At 50.5% G+C, this 27,195-nt stretch overlaps 1 protein-coding gene across 4 annotated transcripts in view; it reads left to right on the top strand.

The window, feature by feature from the left end:
* The first annotated feature begins 7,460 nt into the window (after positions 1-7,460).
* The window catches only part of KIRREL1 (kirre like nephrin family adhesion molecule 1), a 104,722-nt gene continuing 84,987 nt past the window's right edge, over positions 7,461-27,195 (top strand). For 2 of the 4 annotated variants that reach the window (XM_070365744.1, XM_070365749.1), the window contains exon 1: positions 7,461-7,854. In XM_070365744.1, coding sequence (XP_070221845.1) covers positions 7,803-7,854 — 52 coding nt within the window. In that variant the 5' untranslated portion in view covers positions 7,461-7,802. The remainder of the gene's footprint in view (positions 7,855-27,195) is intronic. The other 2 variants (XM_070365733.1, XM_005910589.2) reach the window with 1 other exon arrangement.

Genomic DNA, 27,195 nt, shown 5'->3' on the forward strand with positions numbered 1-27,195 from the left:
GCTTCAACAAGGGGTGCGTTTTATTCATCTTTGTGTCCTAAGTGTTTAGCCTAGTACCTGGGCATAGAGTAAGCTTTTAATACATGTTTATGAGATGAAGAGATGGATGAATGGGTGAACAAACTAATTACTAATTAATTAATCTTAACCCAAACCCTTTGCAAGCATCTATTGGGGTTATGAGGGCTGGAGTGACTTTTTTTTAGTGTTTTAAAATTTTTATTAGTTAAGATTAAATTGTTTAGCACTATTAATTTTCCCTTCAAGCACAGCTTTGGCTACATCCTGTCAGTTTTGGGGTTTTTTTGGCTGTGTTTGGTCTTTGTTGCTTTGCTTGGGCTTTCTCTAGTTGCAAGTGGAGGTTACTCTTCACTGCAGTGAGCGGGCTTGTCACTGTGGTGGTTTCTCTCGTTATGGAGCGCAGGTTCTAGGGCACTTGGGCTTCAGCAGTTGTGGCACACAGGGTCACTGGTCTCAGCAAGCTCGGGCTCAGTAGTTGCGGTGCCTGGGCTTAGCTGCTCCAAGGCACGTGAAATCTTCCCTGACCAGGGATGTCCCCTACATTACCAGATGGATTCTTACCCACTGTGCTACCAGGGAAGTCCAACTTTGTTTTCTTTTTTAATTGAAGTATAGTTTATACACAATGTTAATTTCTGCTATACAGCAAAGTGATTCAGTTATACATATTATATATATATATGCACTCTTTTTCATATTCTTTTCCATTCTGGTTTATTACAGGGTATTGAATATAGTTCCCTGTGCTATATGGTAGGATCTTGTTATTTATCCATTCTATATATAATAGTTTGTGTCAGCTAATCTCCAACTCCTAATCCTTCCTTCCTGGAGTGACATAGTTAAAAAAGTGAAAGTGAAGTCGCTCTGTCATGTCCGACTCGTTGTGACCCTATGGACTGTAGCCTACCAGGCTTCTCCGTCCATGGGATTTTCCAGACAAGAGTCCCAGAGTGGCTTGCCTTTTCCTTCTCCAGGGGATCTTCCCGAACCAGGGATCGAACCCAGGTCTCCCACATTGCAGGCAGACGCTTTACCCTCGGAGCCACCAGGGAAGCCCAACATAGTTAAGGGTTGTGCTTTAAAGTAATGAGTCCTCTTATAATAAGGGTAGGGCTTCCTTGATAGCTCAGTTGGTAAAGACTCTGCCTGCAATGCTGGAGACTTGGGTTCTATCCCTGGTTTGGGAAGATTCCCTGGAGAAGGGAACAGCTACCCACTCTGGTATTCTGGCCTGAAGAATTCCATGGACTGTATAGTCCCTGGGGTTGCAAATAGTTGGACATGACTGAGTGACTTTCACACACACATAATAAGGGTTGGGGCTTCCCTGGTGGCTCAGATGGTAAAGAATCCACCTACAATTCGGGAGACCTGGGTTAGATTCCTGTGGGCTACAGTCCATGGGGTCACAAAGAGTTGGATATGACTAAGTGACTAAGCACATAATGAGGGTTAAGTAAGCCTAACTGTATATTTCCGCTCGTGTGAACCTTATTCAACGTCACTCTTAAACCTACTATGTTGTTCAGTGACCTTAATATAACTTCTGACCATAATCTTAGCTGCCAGCTTGATCTCATGTCTAGCTTGAATGTAAACATAAACCATAACTCTCACAGCCAATCCTGATGCTAAATAGATCTAATGATGGGAAGTTTTAGGTCTCTGAAGAAGCACCAAGGAATGCTAAAAATGGGGAGACTGTGAACTTGGGGATAGGATCCAAGGAACTAAAAGCAAGGGCCAAAGGTAGACGAGAGAGACACTTCCTTTCTCCTTCATAACTCCCCCTTCTGCTTAGTTGAGTCTCTGATTTTCAGATACCGACAGGAGACCAGAGCTACGGAGCTATGATCAGAGCTGTTTGGACTTATGGGTTGACTTTACTGATAAAAGTACTGGAATGGATCTGGGGTGCAGGGATGGGGAGCTGAAGTTAACAAGATATGCACGCAAGTCAATCCTGGCCTAAGAGGCAAGAGACCTGGCTTCTGATCCCAGTCTTATCTTCCTCTACTATAATTTGCTTTGTCATTTCACCATTTCAAGGGAGAATGGGCCTCATGTTTTTTGAGGCTTCATATAGTTCTGGAGCTTGACATTTGAGTCATTAGTTGACATTTCTTTCCATTTTTTCCTAATTAAATCTATTTCCCACTCTCCCCTCCTCAATACCCACACCCCTACCCACTCCCCTCCTTCTGTGCCCCTGCCCAGGGCCCCTGAGCCCTGGCTCTCTCCTCTTTCTCTGAGCTGATCTCCTCAACTGGGCTGCTCATTTGAAGCAGGAATCTTCCAATCCCTGTGAGCTGAGGCAATGAAATCCTCATTAAACCTAATAAGAGATAACTGGTCCATTTAGCACAAATTGTCTCCCCATGTTGGAGCTGGGATGTGATGCAGTGAGAAAGAGGGGGCTGAAGTGGGTGGGAAGGAATGGATCACAGTCGCTCACAGGCAAGGCTGGTGCCTGGTAAACACACCCTGGGAGCCTGTCTTTGCCAAGGTCATTCTTTCTATGTCCCTGCCTCAGAGCAGCTTCAGCCTATCCAAATCACCCCTCAATATTTTAGACACTCCTCCTTAGTAGATGGTCCCTTCTGAAGTCTAGTCTTTAGCCCTTTGCTTCCGTAGCAGCAGTGCCCCCTCAGATAACCTCTGACACCCATGCCTTATCTAAGTAGCCCGATTCCTTGGTGCACCCTCCCCCAAGGGACCACTAAGAGTTGGTCAGAACACTTCAGCTGCTGTTGCTCTTCCTCACGCCCCCAGCCCCCTCCCACATCCCTCACAGTGCAGATCTGAATCTCTCCCCATCACCATTAAGCCTGTCCTCTGTCTCTGCTCCGATTTTCATACATCTCAAAGCAGGGTGACTGTAGCCGTGAAATTAAAAGACCCTTACTCCTTGGAAGGAAAGCTATGACCAACCTAAACAGTATATTAAAAAGAAGACACATTACTTTGCCAGCAAAAGTCCATCTAGTCAAAGCTATGGTTTCTCCAGTGGTCATGGATGGATGTGAGAGTTGGACCATAAAGAAAACTGAGCACCAAAAAATTGATGCTTTTGAACTGTGGTGTTGGAGAAGACTCTTGAGAGTTCCTTGGACTGCAAGGAGATCCAACCAGTCAATCCTAAAGGAAATAAGTCCTAAATGTTCACTGGAAGGCCTGATGCTGAAGCTGAAGCTCTAATACTTTGGCCACCTGATTCAAAGAGCCAACTCATTGGAAAAGACCCTGATGCTGGGAAAGATTGAAGGCAGGAGGAGAAGGGGATGACAGAACATGAGATCATTGGATGGCATCATCAACTCGATGGACATGATTTTGAGCAAGCTCTGGGAGATGGTGATGGACAGGGAAGCCTGGTGTGCTCCAGTCCATGGGGTCACAGAGTTGGACACAACCGAGCGCCTGAACTGAACAAGGCTGGGCATCGTAACGAAAAGGAGAACAAGAGAAAACAGACTGGTATAGCAGCAGGAAAGCCCAAGGCCTGGTATCTGGAAGAACTTACACTATTACCTAGGTTCTAAGACACAAAACAGGAGCAGGAGTGAAAGCAAGCCCCTTTGCTGGGGGGTACTTTGGAAGAAGAGGTGCTTCTCTCACTGCTCTGGGCTGTAGTCTCTATAGCAGCGGGAGAGACACGGAGACCTCCAGCAGCTCCTCACTCTTAGGGACTCAGGGTTTCCCTTACGGTCAGGATTACTTTCCAGGCTGAAAATCAGGATCTTGGCCTTTCCCTTTTGAGTTTCTGATAAGCAGCAGGAACACAATCCTCCACCCCCTCTGGGGGGAAAGAGGACAATTTATAGAATTGTTCTGCTGTTCTTAGCCCTCATTGAAACAAAGAATTCATTTCCGTCTCTCAGGGTGGCTTCTGCTGCTGATGGTCATAATTTGCCTTCCTCTCACTCCCTGACCTCTTGATCTCTTTGCTTTTGTGCTCAAAAAATTATTAATATTTCTCTTCACTCCATATACAACCTCTGGCTGCTTCTCTCCTTTTTTTCAGGGTGAAGTTGCATCCTTAGGGATTACTTCCTCCACCTCCACACCTGCACACTTCTCTGTGGGCAGGGCCCCGGGCATGGGGATAAAGATTAATCCAGCAGGAGGAAGACTGGAAAGGTCCCTGCTTTGGGGACCTCCCAAATTGAAATTAATCACAGCTAGCATTTACTTCTCACTCGGTGCTCTGCACTGTTGTAAGAGCTATGTGGATATTGACCCATTTAATCTTCCCAACCACTCCATAAAGTAAGTACTATTATTATCTCTGCTTTCAGATGAAGAAATCAAGGATTAGAAAGGCAGGGGGGGGGCGGTAAATAAGCTACCCAAGGTAACACGGAAAGTAAGGGGCAGAACCTGGATTAGGATCGCCTTGGGTGGTTTCTATGCTCATGTGTCTTGCTTCAAATATTCTGCTGCATCTCTGCTGTGGAGAGGGGTTCCCAGCTTCTTCCTTGCCCCTGGGGAGCTCCAGGCTGAGAGGACATGCTTAGGTCTTGCTCCAAAGGCCCGAAGTTTGATGGGGAGGCAGATATCCTGACCTGGGGAGGTTATGTCTAGTCTGATGGAAAAGACACAGGCTTTGCTTCCAGGACCATCCATCAGATACTGGAGACTCAACCCCACGATGTCCCCAGTTTGATGAAAGTTATGTGATTAAATTCCAGTAGACTCAGTTAATCCAATTAGAATTGTGAATATTACCGTGAGAGAGATTAGAATGGAAGAAAGTTGTGAGAGCTTGACTGGGGTCCTCCCTACAAGGAGGGGAGGAAGAAGCAGGATTAGCAGGAAGCAAAACTGCTGGTGGAGGGAAGAGGGTACAGCACCCCATGGTGTGTGGCCTTGCTGAGGTCAATGCCTGGAAAGCAGGGGCTTGCTTCCTGGTTCTCAACCCTGGCTGCCCATCAGAATTCCCTGGGGAGGTTAAATCCTGATGCTTGGGATTCACTACAGAACAATTAATCTTTGGGAGTGAGGCCAAAGCACTGGTGTTTTTTAAAGGTCCCTCAGGAGATCTAATACACAGCTGATGTTGAAGACCCTTGGCTGGAGATGGGGTCTTAAACTTTGGCATCTGGAATGTTGACTGGCTTTTGTGGAGGGGAGTCTGGAGAATTGTGTTTGCTGTGAACAGAGCTGGTAAGAATCAGAGATTAAAGGGAGCAGGCAGGGTGGGAAGTTAAGGGACCAGGAGAGGGGAGTGAGATTACTATTTGGCTGTTAAGGATCTAAAGAAATTTAGCTTCTCTGTTGCTGGGGTTTCGAAGTGAGATAAAAGGCCAAGGGAAGGGTAAAGCTCTGATAACCCAGTCCCTCGTCACATTGAGAATCACCATCAAACCTGAATAGCAGAAGGTAGACAGGAAGCACTCACTAAGCGAAGAATATTCTCTTCCTTGGCTCTGGATTTTTTTCTTCGAAAATTTTCCTAAATAGTATTGCCGCCGGCCTCCTTTCCATGCAGAATAAAAAGGAGAAAAGGCTGTCTCACAGATGATATTCCAAGAGCATCCCTTCCTCAGGGCCCTTCTATTATACTTGCTGTTTCTACCTACCTGCTACAATCTCCACTTAGATGCCTGCCTGACCACCTGTATCTCTCAGTTTCTTCAGGTATCTGCTTAGATGTTATTTTAGCAGAGCAGCTTTCCCTGACTCTGGAAAGAGTAGCAATTGCTCCTTTCCTTCCACTCCCTATTCATTGTATCTTGCTTTATTTGTCTCTCATAGCATTTACTACAACCTTGTGTTTTCTATTATTTTTCTATTGCCTCTTCCTGGTCTCCAGTATAGAATATTCTGAGGGAGGGACTTTGTAAAAAAAAAAAAATTTTTTTTTTTGTTTGTTTTTTCATTGCTATAGCTCCAGGGCCTAAAATTATGACTGGAACATAAACAAACATTGAAGAATGCAAGATGCAAGAATATCTGCAAAATGCAAGATTAATGATGAGTAAATTAAAAGCCCTTGTGTCTGCATGCTGATGCGCGGCTGTTTGTATGTATTTGTGATTATATTTATTCCTATTTCTCTGGGTTAGGTATACTCTTTATTTTTAAACTGTGTGTTTGACCGTACACATGTGTTTTAGAACATATGAAGGACCCTCTGGTCTGTGCATAGAATGCTTCTGAATGTGAGTTTGTGTTTCTGTGTCCTCCTACGTGGATGTACCTGGACCATTCAGCCTAGAGTCAGTTATCTGTGGAAGAAAGAGGCATCATAACTGCCTCAAACCAGCAGAGGGCACCAAAGAGCCATGAACCTTGGCTCCGGGGGCTGAAATCCAGAATCTTGGCGGGTAATGAGGGACCCAGGAGACTTAAGATCTGGGAGGAAAGAAGTGGAGACCTCTCTAGACCAATTTTGTAAAGTTGTGCAATTCCTGTGCGATTTCTGTTATGTATCCTCAACTCATTGCCTAGGACCCAGAGGTTCAGGCACCCCCGGTGCTGTGAGCAGAAGCATCTAGTTAGGGGTTGGGAGAGAGGCTGGCTGTTAAGAAAGAGGAGACCCCTATTGAATGCCTTCATCAATCTCACCAGGAATTCCTTCTCCCCAGCACCCAGAACCCTCAACCCCAAAGGATCTCAAACTCTGTGCCTCCTGTGGCTGTCCTCCTCTTCGCTATTTGAAGCCCTCCAGTTGAGTACTTCTCTTTCCGGAGGGGAAGATAAGATGAACAAAGGAAGGAGTCATTTACTCCTGCCCTCCACCAGCTGAGGACTCCAACACAGCCTGGCCCCACTGTGTGCTGGGTGAGGCCCCCTGGCGGGGACCTCAGACCAATCCAGGAAGCAGCTGGAATTCTCCAGCTTTGCCTTTAGAAGGTGGGAAGAGGAGTGATTCCTTCCCCACCCCCAGCATTCCTAAGTCAATTGAGAATTCCCAATTTGAGAATCCAGAGGTTAGATTCTGGGTGTGGAATTAACAAGAGAGAGAGAAAGAAAAAAAAGGATTTTAAGCATTTTGATTCCATGAACCACCGCCTGCCCACCCCCTCCTCTCCCAAACACGCTTACACACACCCAAACACACACAAACACTCACACACCCTTCCCCACCACAGTCATCCCCTGGGCTAGAAGCTGATCCTCAGCCCATGCCCCGCCTCCCCAATCCACTGCCTAGTTCGGTAGCCTGGGACCAGGGCTGTGTATATAGATGGGAGGGAGGTGCGGGTGGGCAGGGGTCCCGCCGTCTCTGCCCCAGCGCCTGCGACTCTCACGTTGTTACCCGCTTTGCCCTCCACCGCTTTCTCTCTTGGCGCTCCGTCCATCTCAGTTGCAGCGAGGGGTGTGAGTGTGTGTGTGCGCGCGCACTGGGGGGGGCAAGGGGAGGGCTGTGGAGGGAGGCGCCGTCGGAGGGAGAGTAGACGTCAGGAGGAGGGACGGAGGGAGAGAGGGAAGGAAGACAAGGGGGGAGAAAGGGAGAGCAGAGAGCGAAAGAGACCCGGAGAGATAAAGCTCCAGGCGAGAAATAATAAAAGGGCGAGGGGGAAGGAAAGGGGGGCGAGAGAGAGGGAGAGAGAGAGAGAGAGACGGGACCGCGAGGAAGGAGAGATAAAAGAGAAGCGGAGGGAAGGGAAGTGAGTTTGTGCGCGCGAGTGAGTGTGCGTGTGAGTGTGCAGGGGCGGGCGCGGGCGGGCGGGGGGCGGGCTCCCGGGCTCCCCTCCTCCCCAGCCCGCTCCTCTCGCTCCCTCGCCAACTCCGGGCCCCAGCCGCGGGCGGGCGCACGGCGGAAGGACAGCATGCTGAGCCTCCTCGTCTGGATCCTCACTCTCTCCGACACTTTCTCCCAAGGTAAGCTCCCCTACCCCCCAGCTCCTCCCGCTCCTGCCCTTGCTCCCCTTCACGCTTCCCCCGGGGGCCGGAGTGTGCGCCCCGACCCGGGGAACGCCGAGGGGCTCGGCAGCCAGCGGCGGGTCCCCGGGGGTCAGGACGCCACGAGGTGGGGGCTGGGTCCCCGCGCGGAGTAACGGGGGCTGCGGGGAGGAGTTTTCCGTTGATTTGCCCAAGTTGTTTCCTCTGGCTGCGCGGGAGAACCGAGAATCGGGGCCGCGAGGGCCGGGGGTCGGGGTGAAAAAGGGATCCGACCGCTCAAAGTCTTTTCCGGAGCCTCTGGCAGCTCTACTCACCTCCACCCTCTGAGACCCGGAGTCCGGACGCCTGGATCCCGGCGGGAGGGAAGGCTGGGAAGAGGGTGGGATCTCAGATTCGGGGGACGGAGGTGCGCGGAAAGCGGGGGACCCAGGCTGCCGAAGATGTAGCTGAGGGAATCCCGGCCCTCCTTCAGCCTAGCCCCTGGCGTGGCTGAGTCTGAGCCGCGGCTCCAGACTGCCTGGGGCTGCCCCCTCCAGAGGAAGGGAGGGGTGCCTCGGGGCCTCTGGTGGGGATTTGAACCCTTGCCCGCGGAGGCTCCCTGTCTGGAGTGGAGTTCCAAAGGCAGCTTCTGGCCCGCTGGGTATGGAAGTGGCCATTCGCTGGGGCGGCGGGAGTCGGGGGCGGCTAACACCTTCGGGTCAGAAAAGTACCGATGTAGCTTTATTTGGGATCGGCTGGGAAGAGCCTGGGAGATGGAGGAGAGGTTGAGAGATGCGGGAGAGGTTGAAAGAGATGAGGATGTTAGTGTATCCCAAGGCTGGGCTGGCGGGGCGGCAGGGGAACTGAAGAAACCGAGGGCCCAGACTTCAGCCCCTACTGGGCTCTGTTTGAGTGGATTCTTGTCTCTTGGATCTGACTCTAAGGAAGACTTAACCCTGCTGAGCTAGCCGCCCCCCCACTCTACCCCCGCCCCCAAGATGGAGCTGACACAGAGAGATTGACATACAAACACCAAAATCCAGTCCTAGACACCGAGACAGACTATTCACCTACTGAGACAGACATACCCGCGAGCATTCCCCACACGAAGACAGACACATATACACAAAGACACTGACACATCCGAGGAAGACAGATTCCTCCCCCATAGCAGCGTATTCGAGCACCCAAACACACCATAACTCACAGACACAGTACATGTATGCAGTTGGGCGTTTGCGAGGACACAATACGGACCCACACACAGAAACCCTTCTGTGAATCCCAACCCTCCAGCAAACAAAGAAACTTGAACTGGCATTCCTATAGGCAGATACCTATGGAGATGTTCAGGCAACAAAATGGAGGAGGTGGGCTCCTCTTGGGTGGTGGTGGGAGGGTGGATCTGGGAAGAGGAAAGTTACTGGGCACCGAGCACCCTCAGGCGAGGCCCTGCTACCGGTTCCCTTCCTGGCCTAGTGGGTGTGTGTTTAGGGGTGGGATGTTGTATTGGACCCCTCCCCTCTCCTCCCGGCGGGGCCCTCCTGCCTCTGAAGGCAAAGCCTGGCAGAGTTGGTGGGGGCGGGCCTCCCATCATGTCCCTAAGGCTCCCACCCCCCTGGGTCACACACATGCATACTTAGCATTTGGGTAGGGCCCACGTTCATAGTGTGAGTGGGGTGGAAGTGGTGCTGGGGGAAAGGAGGCCTGGTCCTGAGGTTGGCAGGCCAAGCCAGCCACTTGGCAGAAAGTTGGGAGGATGACTTAAGTTCTGACTTTGTTCAGCCAGGCTGCTGGAGGAGGGGGAGGGGAGGAGGGCCCACCGCGGTGGGGGAGGGGTCAGCTGGGTCAGTACTGGTATGTGCTGGGGGCCAGCGTCTGTCTGCCCCTTTCCTGCAGCCTTAATGTGTCAGCAACATGGATACGAACAAGCTTCAAGGAACAAAAGCTGCAGTTCGCAAACAGGAGAGGCATGTGGACTGAGGCAGGATGGAAGGCTCCAAGAGAAGAAGAGTGTTGGGTGCCTTTCTGTCTTGGCGGGGGAGGGGTCAGGGGTTAGCTGAGCTTCCGTCGCCCATCATCCTGCAAGGGTGAAAGCAAGACCTGATGAAAGTGTACACAAGTATTTGGGGGTGGGAGGGGGGATACCAAAGGGAGCAAAAGGGAGAGGATAGAGCAGAGGGGAGAGGAAGTCACTCCTGAGTGTTCCTGGGAGGCTGAACAGGGACTGGAGAGCAGGCAGGGTTGGAAGGAGTAGGGACCTGGGAAGACGGGGATGCTCACGGGACTGGGCAGGAGAGGAGGGGGGCGGTGGCAGGACCTCTCTCCTCAGCCTCCATCCTTAGAAAGAAGGAGTTGTAGGCAGGGACTGGGGCAGTGAGAGGAGAAACTGAGGGGGGTCGCCAGGCTTTTGAGGGAGGGTGATGGGCAAGTGCGGAGAAGGTGGGAGGAGAAGGCAGTTGAATTGAGGGGAGCGGAGAGGAGAGAGGAAGGGAACGTTCAGCCTAGGCAGAGAAATAAAAATCGCGTTTTAAAGAATTTCAATGGGCTTCATCAATCTTCATTTTTCACTAAATAATTTTCTGTATCTTATCTAAATGAAAACCATTATCCTTCCCCCCGTTTCCATCATGCGCTGGCTCCTCAGACTGATTGCGCCGAAAATTGAAATATTTATTCATTTTCTGGGAGATTTTCTCGCTCCCCAGTCTCAGGGAGGAGAAATTGAAAAAGAAAGATTATAGCTAATCAGAGCAATGTGGGATGACAGGCCGGCTCGGGGCGGGAGCTGCCTCCAGGGGAGGGTGGAGGTTGGGGTAGGGGAAAAATGTGTCCCTCCAGCCCCTAGACGTCCCCTGGGCATCCCTGCCACCACTTGGCAGGGTGGCGAGGAGTAATGGGAAGAGGCCCCAGGGCCTCCTAAATTCCCAGTATTCAACTGCCTGAGTACAGCTACATCCAGACAGAGAACAAGAGTCTGGAAAAAAGAGTAGCTGGGAATGGACTCCCTTCTCATCGTGCCCCCCCACCCCACACACACACACACACTTCAGATGGCCCACATTTCTGACCCAAAGCAGGATCTTGAGATTGGGGAAGAGCAGCGGGAGACACGGCAGAAATCAGGATACCTGGTCCCTCTCCTTGACCTTGATTGGACTTCTGCTCAGACCCCAAGAGAAGGGTGTAGACCCAGTTTTCAGGGCCTAGCACTACCTCCAGCTATCGCTCTGGACCCCAGAAGCTCCTGGATCAGGAAGAGGAGGAGAAGCTGTCTAGGCCTCCCACCTTCCGCTGGCTCCCATGGTTGCATGGTTGGTTGTCTCCTCTGCCCGTGGCTCTCTGGTGGGGTAGGGATGAGGCAGCCCAGCCTTGTCCCTGTTGTCTCCTCTGCCCGTGGCTCTCTGGTGGGGTAGGGATGAAGCAGCCCAGCCTTGTCCTTGGCTCTCACCCCATGTTGACCTGAGAACCAAGTGCTCTGCTGAAAACTCCTTTAGAGCTTTATATCCTCTGGGACTAAGTCTTCATTTCTCTTTTATCCTTTCACTTTCTGACACAGTGCTAAGTGCGATGAGTGCCCTTAAATATCTGATCAATTGATTGACTCGATGAGAGCGCTACGGTGTTGGAAGGAGGCAGTATTAAATGGTCTTAAATCACAGACTCCTGTCCAGCTCCCTGGCTAAACCCCTTTCCCCCCAGGCCACTGGATAGTTGTGTCAGCTTGAACAAGCTGTGTGCTTTCTCTGTGACTCAGTTTGCTCGTCTGTACAGTCAGGATAGAAATAACATTTCATACGGTGGCAATGGCGTGTTAATCCACATAAGGTGCATGGAGCAATGTCTGGAAAGACATGCCCTGCCAGTGCTTCTATTAGGACTTCGTGGCTGGACACGGGCAGCCCAGTTGCTTGCTTCCTTTCCAGCTCCTCCTTCTCTTTTTGTTTTCTCACTCCAGCAGCCCAGATTCTTGGTCCTGGGCTCCAGCACCTCTGCCTTGTATCTTTTGTGGAGAGAACTGGGTTGTGGAGGACCCAGAAGGGGAGGCTAACCAGCCTTGGTTGGAGACCTCAGGAAGGGTTTGGGGAAGAAGAGGACCAAGTGGAAGAGGGTGGCATTCTAGTGAGAAGGAGCCAAAGCTCTTATGAGAAATGAGGAACGCTAGCCCCGAGGTGGCAGCGTTTCAGAGTCTGGAAATCATATGGATCATTTATGGAGCCCTTGTGCTAACTACTTTATTTGCATTATCTAATTTAATCTGTACAACAGCCCCCTGAGATCGGCTCTGTAATTATCCCCATTTCATGGCTGAGAAATCGAGGTTTAGACAGGTTGGGTATCTTGATGGTGTTAATGGCTGGGGAATCAGCTCCTCTCAAATACTTCCCCCACCTTCCTTTGACTGGGATCCCACATGCCAGCAGGGATAGATGCTGAGCCAGGACTGGGTCCTTCCTGATCCAGAGCTGAAGGAAAACTCAGAGGAAAAAGGAGAGAGTGCTCATAAATGGAAATTCATTCAAATTCCTAAAACCATCTTTTATTCTGAGATTCTGTCCTACATTTTTGGGTGTTTAACGGGTTTTTCTTTGGTAATATAACAGTGACCATAAATGACTTTTAATTTTTTGCTTGTTTATTTATATTTTGTATTTATTTGACTGCTGCGGGTCTTAGTTACAACAAGTAGGATCTAGTTCCCTGATCTGGGATTGAACTTGGGTCCCTTTCATTGGGAGCATGAAGCCTTAGTCACCGGACCTCCAGGGAAGTCCCGTAAAAAGCGCTTTACTTGGCGAATGGAAAGGTTTGCAGCTTTGTGTTTGTTTCTAAAATTACACACAGCCTTTATAGGTCTGTGAGCCGCAAACTTGGAAACTACCCCTGCAACGGGCAAGACTGACTTGTGGAGAGTCAGGGGGTGGGGGCCCCACTGAGTGGGGGCCTGGGGAGAAAACCAAGACGGTGAGCTTCTAACTCAGCCCCGTCCCTGGCAGACACAGAGGCTGGGGTCTGGTGTTCTCATCTGCTTTGGGAGGCCCTGCCTGCCCTAGGGTAGGGAAAAGTGACTGTAGAAGAGGTGGTCTCCCAACCAAAGCATCAAAATGACTTCTTGTCAAATCCCTACTGTGCGCTCTTCACACTCATTGTTTATTCCTTTTAACAATGCCCTCGTGAAGGAAGTGTTACCCCCATTTTAAGGATGAGGAAACCAAAGCCAATTTTAATTAACTTGCTCAGGGCCATCCCGGGAGTATTAGATCCCAACAGATTCAAACTCTTTGCTTTACTACAAAGCCCATGGTCCCCTGGGCACCCTTCACCGCAGAGGCACCTGTGCGGTGGCCTCCCTTCGGTTGAGGTGGCTTTGGAGGGCAAAAGAGGGCGCCTTCCTGCTCTTCTTCCCCACAGTGACACCGTGCTCCTCCTGGTGCCTGGCTCAGCCTGCTCCCCCAGGGCTCAGCCGAGATGCCTAGACCACCAGCATCTTGCTGTCTTGCTTGGATGACCATCTGTTTTATTTAGTGGGGATGGGAACTCCTTGTCTGTCAGGAGCAGGAGGTTTGTAATGCCGCAGATCTCGTCTTCCCACTTGTAGAGTCTTTTTAACTTTGTGTTGTTTAGTCACTAAGTAAGTTGCGTCGGATACTTTTGTGAATCCATGGACTGTAAGCTGCCAGGCTCCTTTGTCCGTGAGATTTCCCAATCAAGAATACTGGAGTGGGTAGCCATTTCCTTCTCCAGGGGATCTTCCCCATCTAGGGTTCAAAGCTGCATCTACTGCATTGGCAGGTGGATTTTTTTTTTTCAGCCACTGAGCCACCAGGGAAGTCCTGTATTTATATAGTGCGTTCCAATTTTAGCAACTTTTTCACATGTACAGTCTCATTTGGTAGATATATTACAACTGTCCTATGATACGAGCAGTGTAGTTATTATTTCCCCCATTTAATACATAATATAATAGTCTTAGAGAGCTGAAATGACTTGCTAAGGGGAGGTTGGACTGGAGGGAGGGGATAGGGGCAAATGCCTCCATCATCCCAATTTTGGGGATGGTTTCCAACCAAGGATAGGGACATCCCTGTCTATGCATCCAGAGCTGGGAAGGCTATGTCCCTTCCCCATCTACCAGCTCCTGCCTGGTTTCTTCTCAAGGCCTCCAGGCCACTTTACTTGGCCCTGTCCTGGAAGATGCTTTGACCTGGAAAGGGCTGGGATTGGGAGCGGGGGAGTGGCAGGCAGTGGTCAGCAGGAAAGAACAAAGAGGCTGCCATGTCCTCAATTCTGAAATGTTATGTCAAAGAGAGGCTGTCTCAGGAGTCAGGAAAGAAAATGAGTCCATTCTAAGTGAGAGAGAAGGCGGTTCTCTCCTGTGGAGAGCTTGCTTTGTGTTTTGCTTGCATTAGTAACTCATTTAATACCAACAGTAAGGACTTGCCAGGCAGTCTAGTGGTTAAGACCCTGTGCTCCCAATACAGGGGCCATGAGTTCAATCCCTGATCGGGGAACTAGGATCCCACATGCCTCCCAGTGCAGCCAAAAATAAAAATAAATTAAAAAAAATTTTTTTTAAGTACCGGCAGTAACCTGTTAGGAGTTATCCCCATTTTGTGAGTGGACAAAGAAAAACAAAGAAGTTAAGCAGATTGGCCAACATGATATATTTAAGTAGTACAGAGCCAGGACCAGATCCCAAGCAGGGAAGTGGGAGTGGGAGGCAGGAATGATTCCAGAGGGAAGCCCCTGAAGATGGATGGGCACACCCACCCGTTCCACATTGCCGCCGCATGCAAGTCTCACTGTGCAGTGTGTGTGTCCACGTGCACACGTGTAGATTCCTCGTGGTCGCCTGTGCACTTGCATACACAGCCGCTTCTCACCCCCATACACCTATGAATAGATCTCTCTCCCTTTCCCCCGGCCCACCCATTCACCAGAGAATACAGCCGTGTTCTGTGTCCCATTCCCCTGCCAGCCATGGCAGCCATCCTCTGAAGAGTCTTTGAAGGCACGAGTTTTTGTCTTGTCTTGCTCTGAAGATGCACACACTACAAGGTTGTGAAAGTTGGAACCCTCAGGTTCCCCATTGTGTGATTCTGGTCTCTCTCCGTCCTGCAGCCCCCGCTCGTACACCTTCCCACCCACTGATTCACAGACAGTGCAACCTGACCGAGTTCTTTGAGCTCCTGGGATGAAAGCTGACTTTCTTTTTTGCTGAAGATCGCATTTTTCTTTCTCCATCCTGCTCTCCCCCACCCTGCATCAACTTTCTCCAAGCTCCCAATTTCTCCCCCTCCACATTTAATTTCTCCAGCAACTTTTATTAACCTCTGTAGTCTCAGGGAGCTGAAGCCTCATTCCTCTCTGCCCTCCTTGAGTCCATTTAACAAAATTGGGATCATATTGAAATAAATGGGCCTTGTAGCCAGCCAGCTTCCTCAGGATTCAGGGTCTTAAATCCAGGGTGGAACTCTGTAGTACTCCCTAGCAAATTCCATTAGTTTCCCAGGAGATGCTGCTGCTGCTTCATTCCTCCAGGGGCCTGACTCTGGGAAGGTGATGGAAGAATCTCCCAGAAGGCCATGGGGACTGGGTTTGAGGCAGCAAGGGACAGCAGGTATCAGTGCTCTGCGCTGGCAGGGCTGTCCCTGTAGCCTGCCCTACTCCAGGCCAGATTAGAGTCATACATCCCTCTTCCCAACTGGCCATGTGATGCTTTTCTTCTCTGCCTCTTCTTTCCTTCTAAAGCAGTTGAGGGAGTCCATCCTCACTGTGTGGGAAGAGAATCCGGACTTGGTTCCTTTATCCCACAGAAATGTGTTGTGTGCTTACACTATGTTCCAGGCACCAGTGTTGCCAAAAGAATAAAATACTACCTTTGCCTTTAAGTGTCTCGCTTTGTGATTTAGATGCAAATAACTTAGCTTCTGAAGGTGTCAGTTTACTCTTCCATAAAATGGGGAGAGTTAGTTTTTTTCAAGTCAGCAAATGTATATTACTATGTATGAAACATACATTATGAGCTACCAGGGAAGCCCTGTGTAGGCATTATGGGGAATAAAAAAACCCCACGATATCATATGGTCCCTTCCCTTTCAGAAACTAAGATGTACAAATATATGCAAAGGTTCCAGGTAATGCTAGGCTTGGGTGTATTTGGCGCCAGGAGAGCAGTGAGCGCAGTCAGAGCTGGGGAGCTTGCTGTGGGCTGAAGAGGCCAGGAAAGGCTCCATGGAGGAAGCGGGTCTAAGGATGGACAGGATGTGGATGTGGCAGGAAGAGGGAGAGCATTACCAGGCCGCCTGAACTTCCCGAGTCAAGGTGTGGCTGCTGGAATGCGCAAGGCCCATGGAGGCTGGTGGCAGCTGAGGATTTGGGTTAGGGAGAAATAATGGAGGTGATCCAGAACAGTAGTCTGGGGCCTGACCCAAAAAAAGCCTGGAAATGCCAGGCCTGAGACCTCCTGTAAGAAGGAAGAAACAGGGATTTCTGTTTTTAAAGCAAAGGAAGTGTTAAAAACGTTGTGATCCCTACTTCATTCTTCACCAAACCCTCCTCTTGTCTTAAACTCCTCATCTGTTGGAGCCACTATAGAGGTTTGTGTGCGTGTGTGCTCAGTCCCTCAGTCACGTCCAACTCTTTGTGACCCCCATGGACTGTAGCCCGCCAGGCTCCTCTGTCCGTGGAATTCTCCAGGCAAGAATACTGGAGTGAGTTGCCATGCCCTCCTTCAGGGGTTCTTCCCGATCCAGGGCTCAAACACCCATCTCTTGCGTCTCCTGCAAGGGCAGGTGGATTCTAGTGCCACCTGGGAAGCCCACTGTTGGGGTTTACCCACTGTTGAGGTTTACAGCCACTTAAGTTGGCAAAAAAAAAAAAAAAAAAAAAAATGGGCAGATGGTCGGGCTTGACTGGGTGGAAGTGAGCAGAAAAACTTAAGAGAAAATCAGTTCGCCTTGGGAAGTCTCAGATCTGTGACCAGAGTTGGGGAGGCTTGAAATGATGAGACCTTTTTTCTCTTCAAATCCTCAGGTCTAATAAGATAAAGATGCCCGGAGGCAGAGTTCAGTGGTAAGCACTGCAGCTTGGTGGATACCTAGGTTCTTTGTCCTATGTTCTCTGGGAACCTGGGCTGGGTCTGCATTCCCAGAATCTAGGGGATCCACCTGGTTTCATCAGAGGGCCAATCTGGGTTTATTTAGTCCCTGCAGGGTCAATCCTGGGCCATTTCCTCTGGTCAGTGGCCAGAGATGTGTGTGCATTTGGGAGCTGAGCCTAGGAGATTCTTCAAACGTCTTCAAGGAAGCCGGCTCTGGCTTTTCAAATGGAAACCTTTGAAGGAGATTCCCACCATGGGAGTGAGCCATAGGGGTGCATGCCAGTGTCCCACTAAACTGGTGTGTTTTTAATGGCTGGGCTGGGCTGGGCATGCATGTAGGCACCAGAGATCCAAAGGTAAGTGAGATTTGGTCCTTGTCCTTGAGCCACTCTGGGGCGGGTGTGGGAGATGGATGTATAAACAGATATTGACAATACTGTAAGATAAACGCTGGAAGAGAGGTATGTGAAAAATGCTGAAGTCTAGCTATCGGAGAGGGGGGAGTGGAAGAGGCCGCCTGGCAGGGGGAGGGCACAGCCACAGATGTGAGGCCGGGGCTGCGGCTGGAGCCTCTGGAATGCAGCGCTGTTCAAGATATCCCGGGCTTGGACAATCCCTGATTGTGCCCCCTGCTCCGGATGGAAGGAGCTGAGGAATCCGAAGGAGTGAGTGAGGTCCCTCCCAAGGATTATGATTTCCAGGAACAAAGGCAGTTTATATAAAGCGTGCTTTCCCCAGATCTCCCAACCTCTTGTGTCCAGTTCCCTCTCCCCTATCTGTACTCCCACCCTATTGAGCTGATTTCTAAATTAACTTTGTCCTTGGTTGAGTTTTTTTTTTCTTCTCCACCCCCTTCCTAAATTCTCCCAGGAACAGCCTGGGGCCCTGCTCGCTCCATTACCCAGCATTGTCAAGCCATGAGGTGCTTTTAACTGCTTCTTCCCATTCGATTCACTTAACTGGGAGGTTATTAAAAGGAAAGAAGCTGAGATGGGCAGATGGGGGCAGAGAGAGAGAGAGACAGAGAGACAAGGGAGCGCGAGCAGGCAGACGGGTTAGGTGAAGCCCCAGAGAGAAGTTGGGGTTTTCTTCATTGGGATTCCCTGGTCGTCCAGTGGACTCCTGGGTTTTAATCCCAGACCCTGAGCAATTGATCTCAAACCCTATGTGCTGCTCTGAGCCTCAGCCCCCACCTCCGTGGAAAGCTATCCGCTTGACCGCACTTTGGGGATGATTTGAGGGGACTCCCAGAAGCCCCTGAAGCCCGCTCCATCTTTGTCCACCACCTCTCCCACGCTCTCCTGCTGCCAGCGCTGACAGCTCTCCAGCCTCCATCCCCAGTCGGCTACTGCCTGGATGATGTTTGAGTCTACACTGATGTGCCTATCACCCTGCACACATCTGGGACTTCTTCCCTTACCAGGCCGTCGGTGAAGTGAGAATACAAATTCATTTTAATGTCAGTTTGAGCCAAATATAATTAGAAGGGGAAATCTGACTTGGCAAAAAAAAAAAAATGCATTGCAAAGCAAGTTGAAATGACTTCTGGATTATCTGCACTGCTGCTGCTCTCCATTTGTGCAGAAAATTGAGAGAGGAGCCCATATCTAAGGGATTTGGTTTGTGCATGTTGCCTTTGGTTTCATACCAGGGTCGTGTCCTAAGCCTGGTCTCTTTCAACACACCCTTGGAACTGGATAACCCCTCAAGTGCCCTGGGACCTCCTGACCAGAGGGCCAATGGGAAAGCCAGAGAGGCTGCCACCCGCGTGAGCAGGACCAGGTCATGTCACTGGAGCCTCAGTTTTCTCATCTATAAAATGGAGACAATAAGACCTACGTTAGAAGGTTGCTGTGAGGACTGAATGAAGGAATCGATGTTAAGGAACAGTATTTGGAACACAGTCGGTTTTCAGTAAATCATATTGCACAGTGCCTGCTGTTTTTTTACAGCTCATAGTCCAAGGCAGATCAGTAGGATGAGTGAAGAACAAATAATGGTGCAAATACAGATAAGTCTATGTGAACCATGCCAGTGATGTTGGTAATCCCTGAATTTATGGTCTCTGGAGTGCCGTGTGGCGGGAGCTTTGAGATGGCAGCAAATAGAAAGCACCCTGCTTTAGAATTAGGTCTAATCCTGGCTCTGAAGATTCAGCAGGCTCTTCATCTTTGTGAGCCTTAGTTTCCTCATCTGTTAAATGGAGTGATAGCAACCATTTACCTCTACTTTAAGCCCTGGGAAAGCACTCCTTGGGCAATGCACAGTAAGCAGGACCAGAAGGTTTAGGTTTAAATCCCTCTCTCTCCACAAGGTTTCAACTCAGGATGTTAGAACAGTGATTCTCAAACTTGAACATGCTTGTGAAGCACCTGGGGAATCTGGTTAAAAAGTGCAGATTCTGATTCAGAAGATCTGGGGTCAGACGGGATTTCTGTGTTGGCACCAGGCTCCCAGGTGATGCCAATGCTGCTTGTCCTTGGACCACACTCTGAAGTGTTAGAGGATGTGTTTCCTCTAGGGAAATAGAGCTTCAGCGTTCTAATGGGAAGCAAGAAAAAATAGAATTCATTTACCTGAATTCACTTTTCAGCTGGCTTGGTTGTGTAACGGAGCCTGGATGGGTCATTGATTCAGGACCATCGATGTGTTTGTTTTAGAGAAGCAGGTTGTGTGACAGGAGAAGGGGCAGTGCATGCTGGCCTGCCCATCTTCGGCCCCAAGACTAACCTGCACAGCCTTATCCCCAGCACCTCCCACGCTCCCAGCCACCTCTACTGTATCCCACCAAGTGTTCACTCATGCCAACAGCTGCCGGCTGCAGAGTTGAAAAGCAACTAGCCAGTATGTTGGTGGAGACATGCCTCCATGCCCGAGCCAATCAGTCCTCTCCTTTCTTTTTTTAAATGAAAAGAGTAACTCCTCATAACCCAGCTCTCAATTGGTGGGGTTTTGGGGGGAAAAACATGTTGACTGAGCTGCTAGCTAGGGCCTAGGCTTTGTTGGCTTTGGCTTGAAGGTTTGATCATGAGCAAAGTGAGATCTGGGAAGGAAGGTGGATTGTAGACCTACTTGGGGTCATGGTTTTCAGGCAGGAATGGAGGACCACCCCTGGGCAGATCATTTTCTCACACTCATGTAGACCTAATGGTTGTTCAGGCAACGTGATGAGCTAACTCACTCTCTCCCTCCCTTCGTGATCTGGGTGCAGAGCCTTAGGCTGTCGAGGCAGGTCCACAGGCCAGAGAAGAGCACCTCTGCCCTCAGAGTTTTCTGATAAAATGGGTTGCTCCGTATATCTAGGGAATCCTGTCCACTAGGGGAAAGAAGAACCCCCAGAAAACTGACTACACTTTCAGCCATCTTCAAGTGCAAACTACACACATCCATCCTGAGGAGTTTCAGAGTAAACAAAGAAGGAGGTAGGGTCAGTCAGACCGGGCTTCCTAGAACACAGATCCTAGGGTCAGGAGTGAAGGTGGAGAGACAATTCTGGAAGAATCTGGACACCTTTGGACTCTCAAGATCTCTCTCTTTAGGCAGGACCAACTTGAATCAACCTGGATGCATCCATGTTTGTCCTTTTTCTGAAGAGAAGGGAATTTCATTTGCTCTCTCTGCCTGCTCACCTTCAAGTCAGTTAATCCCTGGCAAGCAGAAAGTTCTTCTTTGTGTCTAACCCCAATCCTTCCTGCTCTTTCTGGAAAAAAAAGAAAAAAGCTGTCTTATTGGAGACTATAACTGAGTAAGAGTCCAGAATTCTTTATGCCTGTAAGAATAACATTTCCCCTAATAGGTTCATTTTTCTCTCAGTGCAAGCCTAGAGAGGTCAGAGGTGACACTGTCTTTGAGGCCTCAGTTGAGGTTGAGCAGGTTGTCTCTTTAGGGAGCAGGTCTACTTTCCAACAAACCGCCAAGGCTGTCTATCTTCCCAGTGTCCCCAGTCAGGGCCAGAACTGTAGTGTTCCCAGGAACCTGGCTGAGCCACCGTGCCCTTCCTTGTCCAGTTTCCCCTTCTCGGTGGCTCAGAGCAGCTGGAGGCTGTCGGGCTCTGGTGTCCTTCACCAGGCCATTGTCTCTGGTGGATGGTTTGAGGGCCCCTCCTACCCCCTCCTCGGGGGCCAGGCTGAGAGAAGCTCTGGCATCTGGGGCAGCACTGGGTACCTGGAGGAGAGTGGGGCCTGCAGGGGAGATGGCAGAGGTGAGCCTAGGCCACAGTCAGGACCTGATCTAGCTTCAGAGCAGGAACATCTTCCTCTTGGAATTACATATTGTGTGTGTGTGCACGCTAAGTTGCTTCAGTCGTGTCTGACTCTTTATGACGCTATGGACTGTAACCATGAGGCTCTCCTATCCAGGCAAGAACACTGGAATGGGTTGCCATGCCCTCCTCCAGGGCATTTCCCGACTCAGGGATCAAACCCGTGTCTCCTGTATTGCAGGCGGATTCTTTACCACTGAGCTACCAGGAAAGCCACACAGGGATGTCCTCAACTGAGCTATCCATGCCTGGGTGGACAGAGTGGATCCCAAGTGACATCAGTATGGGCAGAGAAAGAAAGGGATAGGGTGTCTGCCTTTGGAGATCTACTAATCTGATGGAGTGTGGACTAGGATACCAGACTGTATTAGATCAGTGCAAACTTGTAGCCCTAAGCTTGAACTTGAGGGCGGAGGCTTGGTTTCTGCAGCTCACTGTAATAGAGAAGACAGGTTGCCATCTTCCTCAGGGTCTAAACACACAAATATCATCTAAATAAGCGGGGCATTTTGAACCCTGTTGTACATTTGCACAGGAGAAGATGGAAAGAGATACTGGAGCTGTGGGATCAGTTAGGGAAGGTTTCCAGGAGGGGACAAGAAAAGGAAAATGGACCCCAGTGGGAAGGACTGGTAGGGCAGGACCCAGTGGGAAAGAAGAGACTGTTCTTACAGGAGGGTTGGGTGGGATAAGAGTGGGAGCCGGGTGGGGGAGGGCTATCCAGCTAGGGCCCCGTGGGCTGCTGGCTCCGGGAGCTATGAGCTGTGGTGTCGCCTTGTCAAACTGTGGCCCCTGTAGCATTCGCACCGGCCGCGTGACATACTCCCACATGGCCAAGGCGGGGAGAGGAATGGTGTTACAGCAGCTCCTGGTCCCTTGAGGACAGGGGAGAATGTGAGTCCTCGAAGAGGAGGAGCTGACATGTCTGGGGGGAGACAGGCGCCTGGCCCTCTGGTCCTTCTGCAGGAGACAGTGGGGGTGTTCCGAGTTGGCTCTGCTGTGGAGCCTGCCTGGGGGGCAGCCTGTCTTTGTCAGGCTACCCCTGTTTCAAGGGTAGCCACGGCCCGAGGGCCTGGAAGTGCTGCCTGGCGGCCTGGCACGGGACAATCTGTCCACCAGCACAGACGCGCGCTCCACTGCGCAGGGCCTCTCCCTGCCCCCAGCTGGATGCTCCCTGGGCCCCTTCCTCCCGCTGTCCTTCCCTGTCTGTCGGTCTGTCACTCGGCAGGAGTGAAATGTGCCCTGCTCCTGGAGCATTTGGTGCTTGATAATTTGTGGATTATAGCTAACTCTCGATAAAGATTCCCCTAATTGCTTGGCTCACCTCAGGTTCTATCATCAAAGCAAAGCCGTGAGGCCCCCCTCTCGCCCTCCTTTTCTTTTTATTATCTCTTAATTAATCACTCTGGCTTTCACACTTAGCAGATAATTACAGTCTCCTGGGCACGCAGCTCATTTTCATAACCTCCTGCTCCAAGCCCGCAGCAGAGGGGGGAGGGGAGGAAGCGGGAGAGAAGGGGAGAGTGGGAAGAGAGATGCTGGAGGGAGGTGGGGGCAGCTGGCTGCGGGTGCTGAGACCAAGGGAGGGGAAGAAAGGGACCTGAGCGGGTGCGTGGAATGCTGAGCGGAGCACAGGCCCAGAACCCCTGGTCAGCCCAGCAGGCTGGTGGAGGCTCTGCTGGTGGTAGTCAGGAAGTATGGTCATGCTTCCTGGGGGAGGCTCCACCTGGTCTATCAGAGCTAGCACAGCCAGAGCTGCACATCGCTGGCTCCCTTAGCCTCCCTGGTTGTGGGGTGGGGTGAGGCAGGGTGGGATACAGCAGGAGGTGCGAGTAGGCTGGTGACCAGAACACTTGATGAGGAGCAAGAGATGGTCCCAGTGAAGTTCATCAATCCTATGCTGGGAAGTGAAGTCTGCAGGGGTGAGAAAGGATGACAGGGAAAGAAAGGGCAGGGCCACCACCCAGTTAGGACCCAGGACTTGGTCTGGGAACATTTTCTGAGGAGAGCAGGACACAACTCTGGGGCTGAATCCCTAAGTTACTTCAGTTGTGTCCAACTCTTTGCAATGCTATGGACAGTAGCCCATGAGGCTCCTCTGTCCATGGGATTCTCCAGGCAAGAGACTGGAGTGGGTGCCTATGCCCTCCTCCAGGGCATCTTCCTGACCCAGGGATCGAACCTGCCTCACTTAAGTCTCCCCGGCTGGCAGGTGGGTTCTTTACCAATAGTGCCACCTGGGAAGCCCACTCAGGGAATAACCACTCCATAATGGTGATTGGGTGAAGAGGGGGAAGGCCTAGCACTTAGACTTACACCTTTCAGGCACTGTGCCAGGAGTTGACAATATGCTCCATTTCACAGATGAGGAAAACTGTGACCCAGGAAGAAGAGGTAAGGGAGGGAGAGAGCACTGTTCCTGATGGGCCCTCAGCCCCGGCATAACCACAAACCTTGGGGCTTTCCTTGGGCTTCCAACCTGAAGATAAATAGCGAGGAGGATGTCCAGATGATGCATTTGAGAAGACTGAGAGACAGTAGAGTTTACTCAGAGGGTTAGACACAGAGCAGGACTGGAACCTAAAGTTCTGGCAAGTCACCACTGTTTCCCACTGCTGTTCATCTTGTCTCTGAGGGCAGGGCTGCTGGTCTGCAGGACGTGGTGGAGAATGGGGGACGTCCATTCTTTCGCTCTCTGTATTGAGTTTTCTTTCTTCCCCCTAGCACAATGCTTGGTCTTGAGAAAGAAAAGAATTGGATCCTATGGACCTTTTTGCCATTAACTAGCCATGAGACCTCGGAATTGTCATATAATCTGAGTCTCAGTTTCTTCACTGGTCAATGGGAATCTTGGAAAAACTGCAGATGGTGTATGTAAACAGAGTTCCTGGCATATGACAGGTGCTTAACAAATGGGAGCTGTGACTGCTATTGCTATTCCTATTGTTATTACCACTACACATGGAAGCACCTAGCCCATGACCTTAGAAGCCACATCAAACAAGTTAATTTTTTAAAAAGCGGATGAAGGAGGGAGAGTGCTTTTGTTCACCTTCCTCAGTAAGAGACGGCACAAAATTTCTACACTGTGCCACTTCTGGGATGTACTGTTGAGCTGTGACAACCCAGGTCACTCTGTCCCGGTGCAGTTTTTCTTTTCACAAAGAAGTTGTCTGTTTGGGCCAGGGCTACTTCCAGCTCAGAGCTTATTGGCATCCAGCTCCAGGTAGGGTTGACATTCCCCCTTTGCTGACCTCCATGCCTCAGACTGCCCACTGCACCTGCAGCAGAGCCCCTGTGCCAAAGTGTTAAATGTGTCCAGTCTCACTCAGATAGTTTGTAGCTTCTGTCTCGGCTCTTGGTTTCCCAGGGACTATGGTAGGAAAGTCGACATTCAGGAGGCAATGTGGACGGGGCACTGGATTGCGAGTCTAGCTGTGAATTTTAGCTCCATTGTGGTTGTCGGGAAGTGTGCCTTATGCGGTGACCTGAGCCTGTTTTCTTATCATAAAAAGAGAAGGGTAATAATCTCCAAGATTCTGGCTGCACCGTTTTCTGACTCTTTGCCATCCGGGGGGAGTTCACATAAAGGACTGCTTCTTCCTGAATGAGGCCCTGACTCTCTCTGATTTGGTTTTTGAGCCAGAACCAGATGTATTGATTTCAGAGAGCCAGCGTTGGGGTGCCCTCGGAGAAGCATTGCTTGATTAGGAACCAGGGTGGAAGCAAACTTTTTATACATTTTTCAGATCTGGTCTGGACTCTGGGTAAGAACAGAAGTACCCTTCTCCCTGCAAACACACACACACACACACACACACACACACACATGCACAGAGTCTGCCGTCCTGGGAATGGAGATGATCCAGCCTGCTCTGGGAAGGTTGGGGACCCTGGATCAAGGATGTGGGTGCTTGTGTGTGCCTGTTGATAAGAGTTTGTTCCTTAAGAAACGTGCTCTGATCTCACCCTCAACTTTAGCTTTGGTCTGTGAAAAGGTTTCGCAGAGTCTTGTGGGAACATAAACATTTGGCGGATTTCTTTCCCTGAAAGCTATTTCTTCTTTCTTTTTCTGGGAACTTTCGCCAGCAAGATCAAGGCCCCTCCACCCTCCCCTCCTCCCTCCCCTCTGCCTGAGACACCCTACCCCCTCTCTCCTCCTCCCCGCAATGAAAACAAAGTCATCTGGTGGGTACTGGGGATCATCGCAGAGCAAACTCAGCCAGAAGAAAAGAGTGAGGCAAACAGATAGCTCTCCCAAGAGGAGAAATTATAAGAAGGGAGGGGAGAGAGAGAAAATAAGCAAATGGCATCAGTGGTGAAAAGTGAATTCCAGGCATTTAAAATTCTTTTGGTTTTAATCATCTCAGAGGCCGACCAGAGCTGAGCTGTGGGGGGAAGGGAAAAAATGAAAACCAGGGCCCTCTCCTAGGAGCCAGAGCCCAGGAATTTCGGTCTGTAAAGACCTAAAGCCTGCGCTATGTAAGCTTCTCCATCCTCACCCTCCACCTCCCGCATCTGATTCTCAAAAGGGTTACCTCCTCCAAGGGCCTTTTCTGACGAACCCTCCCTTTATCTCATTTCACAGGCTCAGTTTATACTCAGTTTTAAAGCACTGACCTTTCAGTTTTCTACCAGATTGCAAGTTCCCCAAGGCCCTGGATTCTGTTTTGTTCAAAACAAAACAAAAAATAACAAACAACAAACCCCAGCCTCTTTCATAAGTCATGCCCGGGCCTTCTCGGGGAGGGTCAGGGCCCCCAGAGAAGCTTCTGGGCCTGCTTTCCTCATTTGCAAAATGGATTTGAAGAGAGGCGCTGAGCCTGGAAGAATCTCCAGGAGGAACTGGGAAGCTGGGAGGGAGCCTGGCAGGTCCCGGTGCCCGTTGTGTTGGGTGCTTTGGTCTCGAGGTCTGTCCTTTCTTCTTGCCCCCTCCCTCAAGGCTGGGGCTGGGTGTTAGGAAAAGCAGCAAGTGAAGCCCCTGGACACCGGGGTTGGGGATTTTGGGGGCGGGTCACAGATTCTAAGTTCTTCTTGTTCCCTGGCCAGAGGGACAGGGTTTTTGAAAAGGTCTGGATATCTTGACAGCCTAGCCAGCTGATAGGTGGCGAGGCACAGAGAGAAGCCCACCCAAGGTTTCAGAAAAGTGTTAGTTGCTCATTCGTGTTTGATTCTTTGTGACCCCATGGATTGTAGCCTGCCAGGCTTCCCTGGCCATAGGATTTTCCAAGCAAGACTACCGGAGTGGGTACCCATTCCCTTCTCCAGGGGGTCTTCCTGACCCAGGGATTGAACCCAGGTCTCCTGCACTGCAGGCAGATTCTTCACCCTCTGAGCCACCGAGGCCTCCTCTTCTCCTAGGCTGGCCCCTCCCTGTGTGCTCAGCATCTTGCTCCTTTCTGAGCGCCCTCCCTCTCCTCTCATCCTCCGCTATCTCCTTCACCATCTGGAGGCAGCTCTTTCCTTTCTCCTGACCACTCACTAGGTGTTTCTCCCACTTTTCCACGTCCTCTTTCCCTTTCCCTTTCCCTTTCTGACTTTGTTTCTTATAATGCACCTCCCACTGCCTTCCCCCAACAGGACTATAGACATTGAGAGCTCGAGGGTATATTTGAGCTGATCTTAGATTGGGTGACCTGGATTTTCATCCTGATTCTTCTTGGGCAAGTGATATGCTATTTTGGAGCCTTGGTTTATTCAACTGTAAAACAAGGAGTCACTAGCTTCCCAGGTGGTACTAGTGGTAAAGAACCCGCCTGCCAATGCAGGAGACATAAGAGACCCAGGTTCAATACCTGGGTCAGGAAGATCCCCTGGAGGAGGGCATGGCAACCCACTCCAGTATTCTTGCCTGGAGAATCCCTATGGACAGAGGAGCCTGGCAGGTTACAGCCCATAGTGTTGCAAAGAGTTGGACATGACTGAAGTGACTTGGCACTCACAGATGATGCAGATGATGCTGCCCTGGAAGTACTCT

Source organism: Bos mutus, chromosome 3, assembly GCF_027580195.1.
Source record: "Bos mutus isolate GX-2022 chromosome 3, NWIPB_WYAK_1.1, whole genome shotgun sequence".
In the NCBI taxonomy this organism is placed as follows: Eukaryota; Metazoa; Chordata; class Mammalia; order Artiodactyla; family Bovidae; genus Bos; species Bos mutus.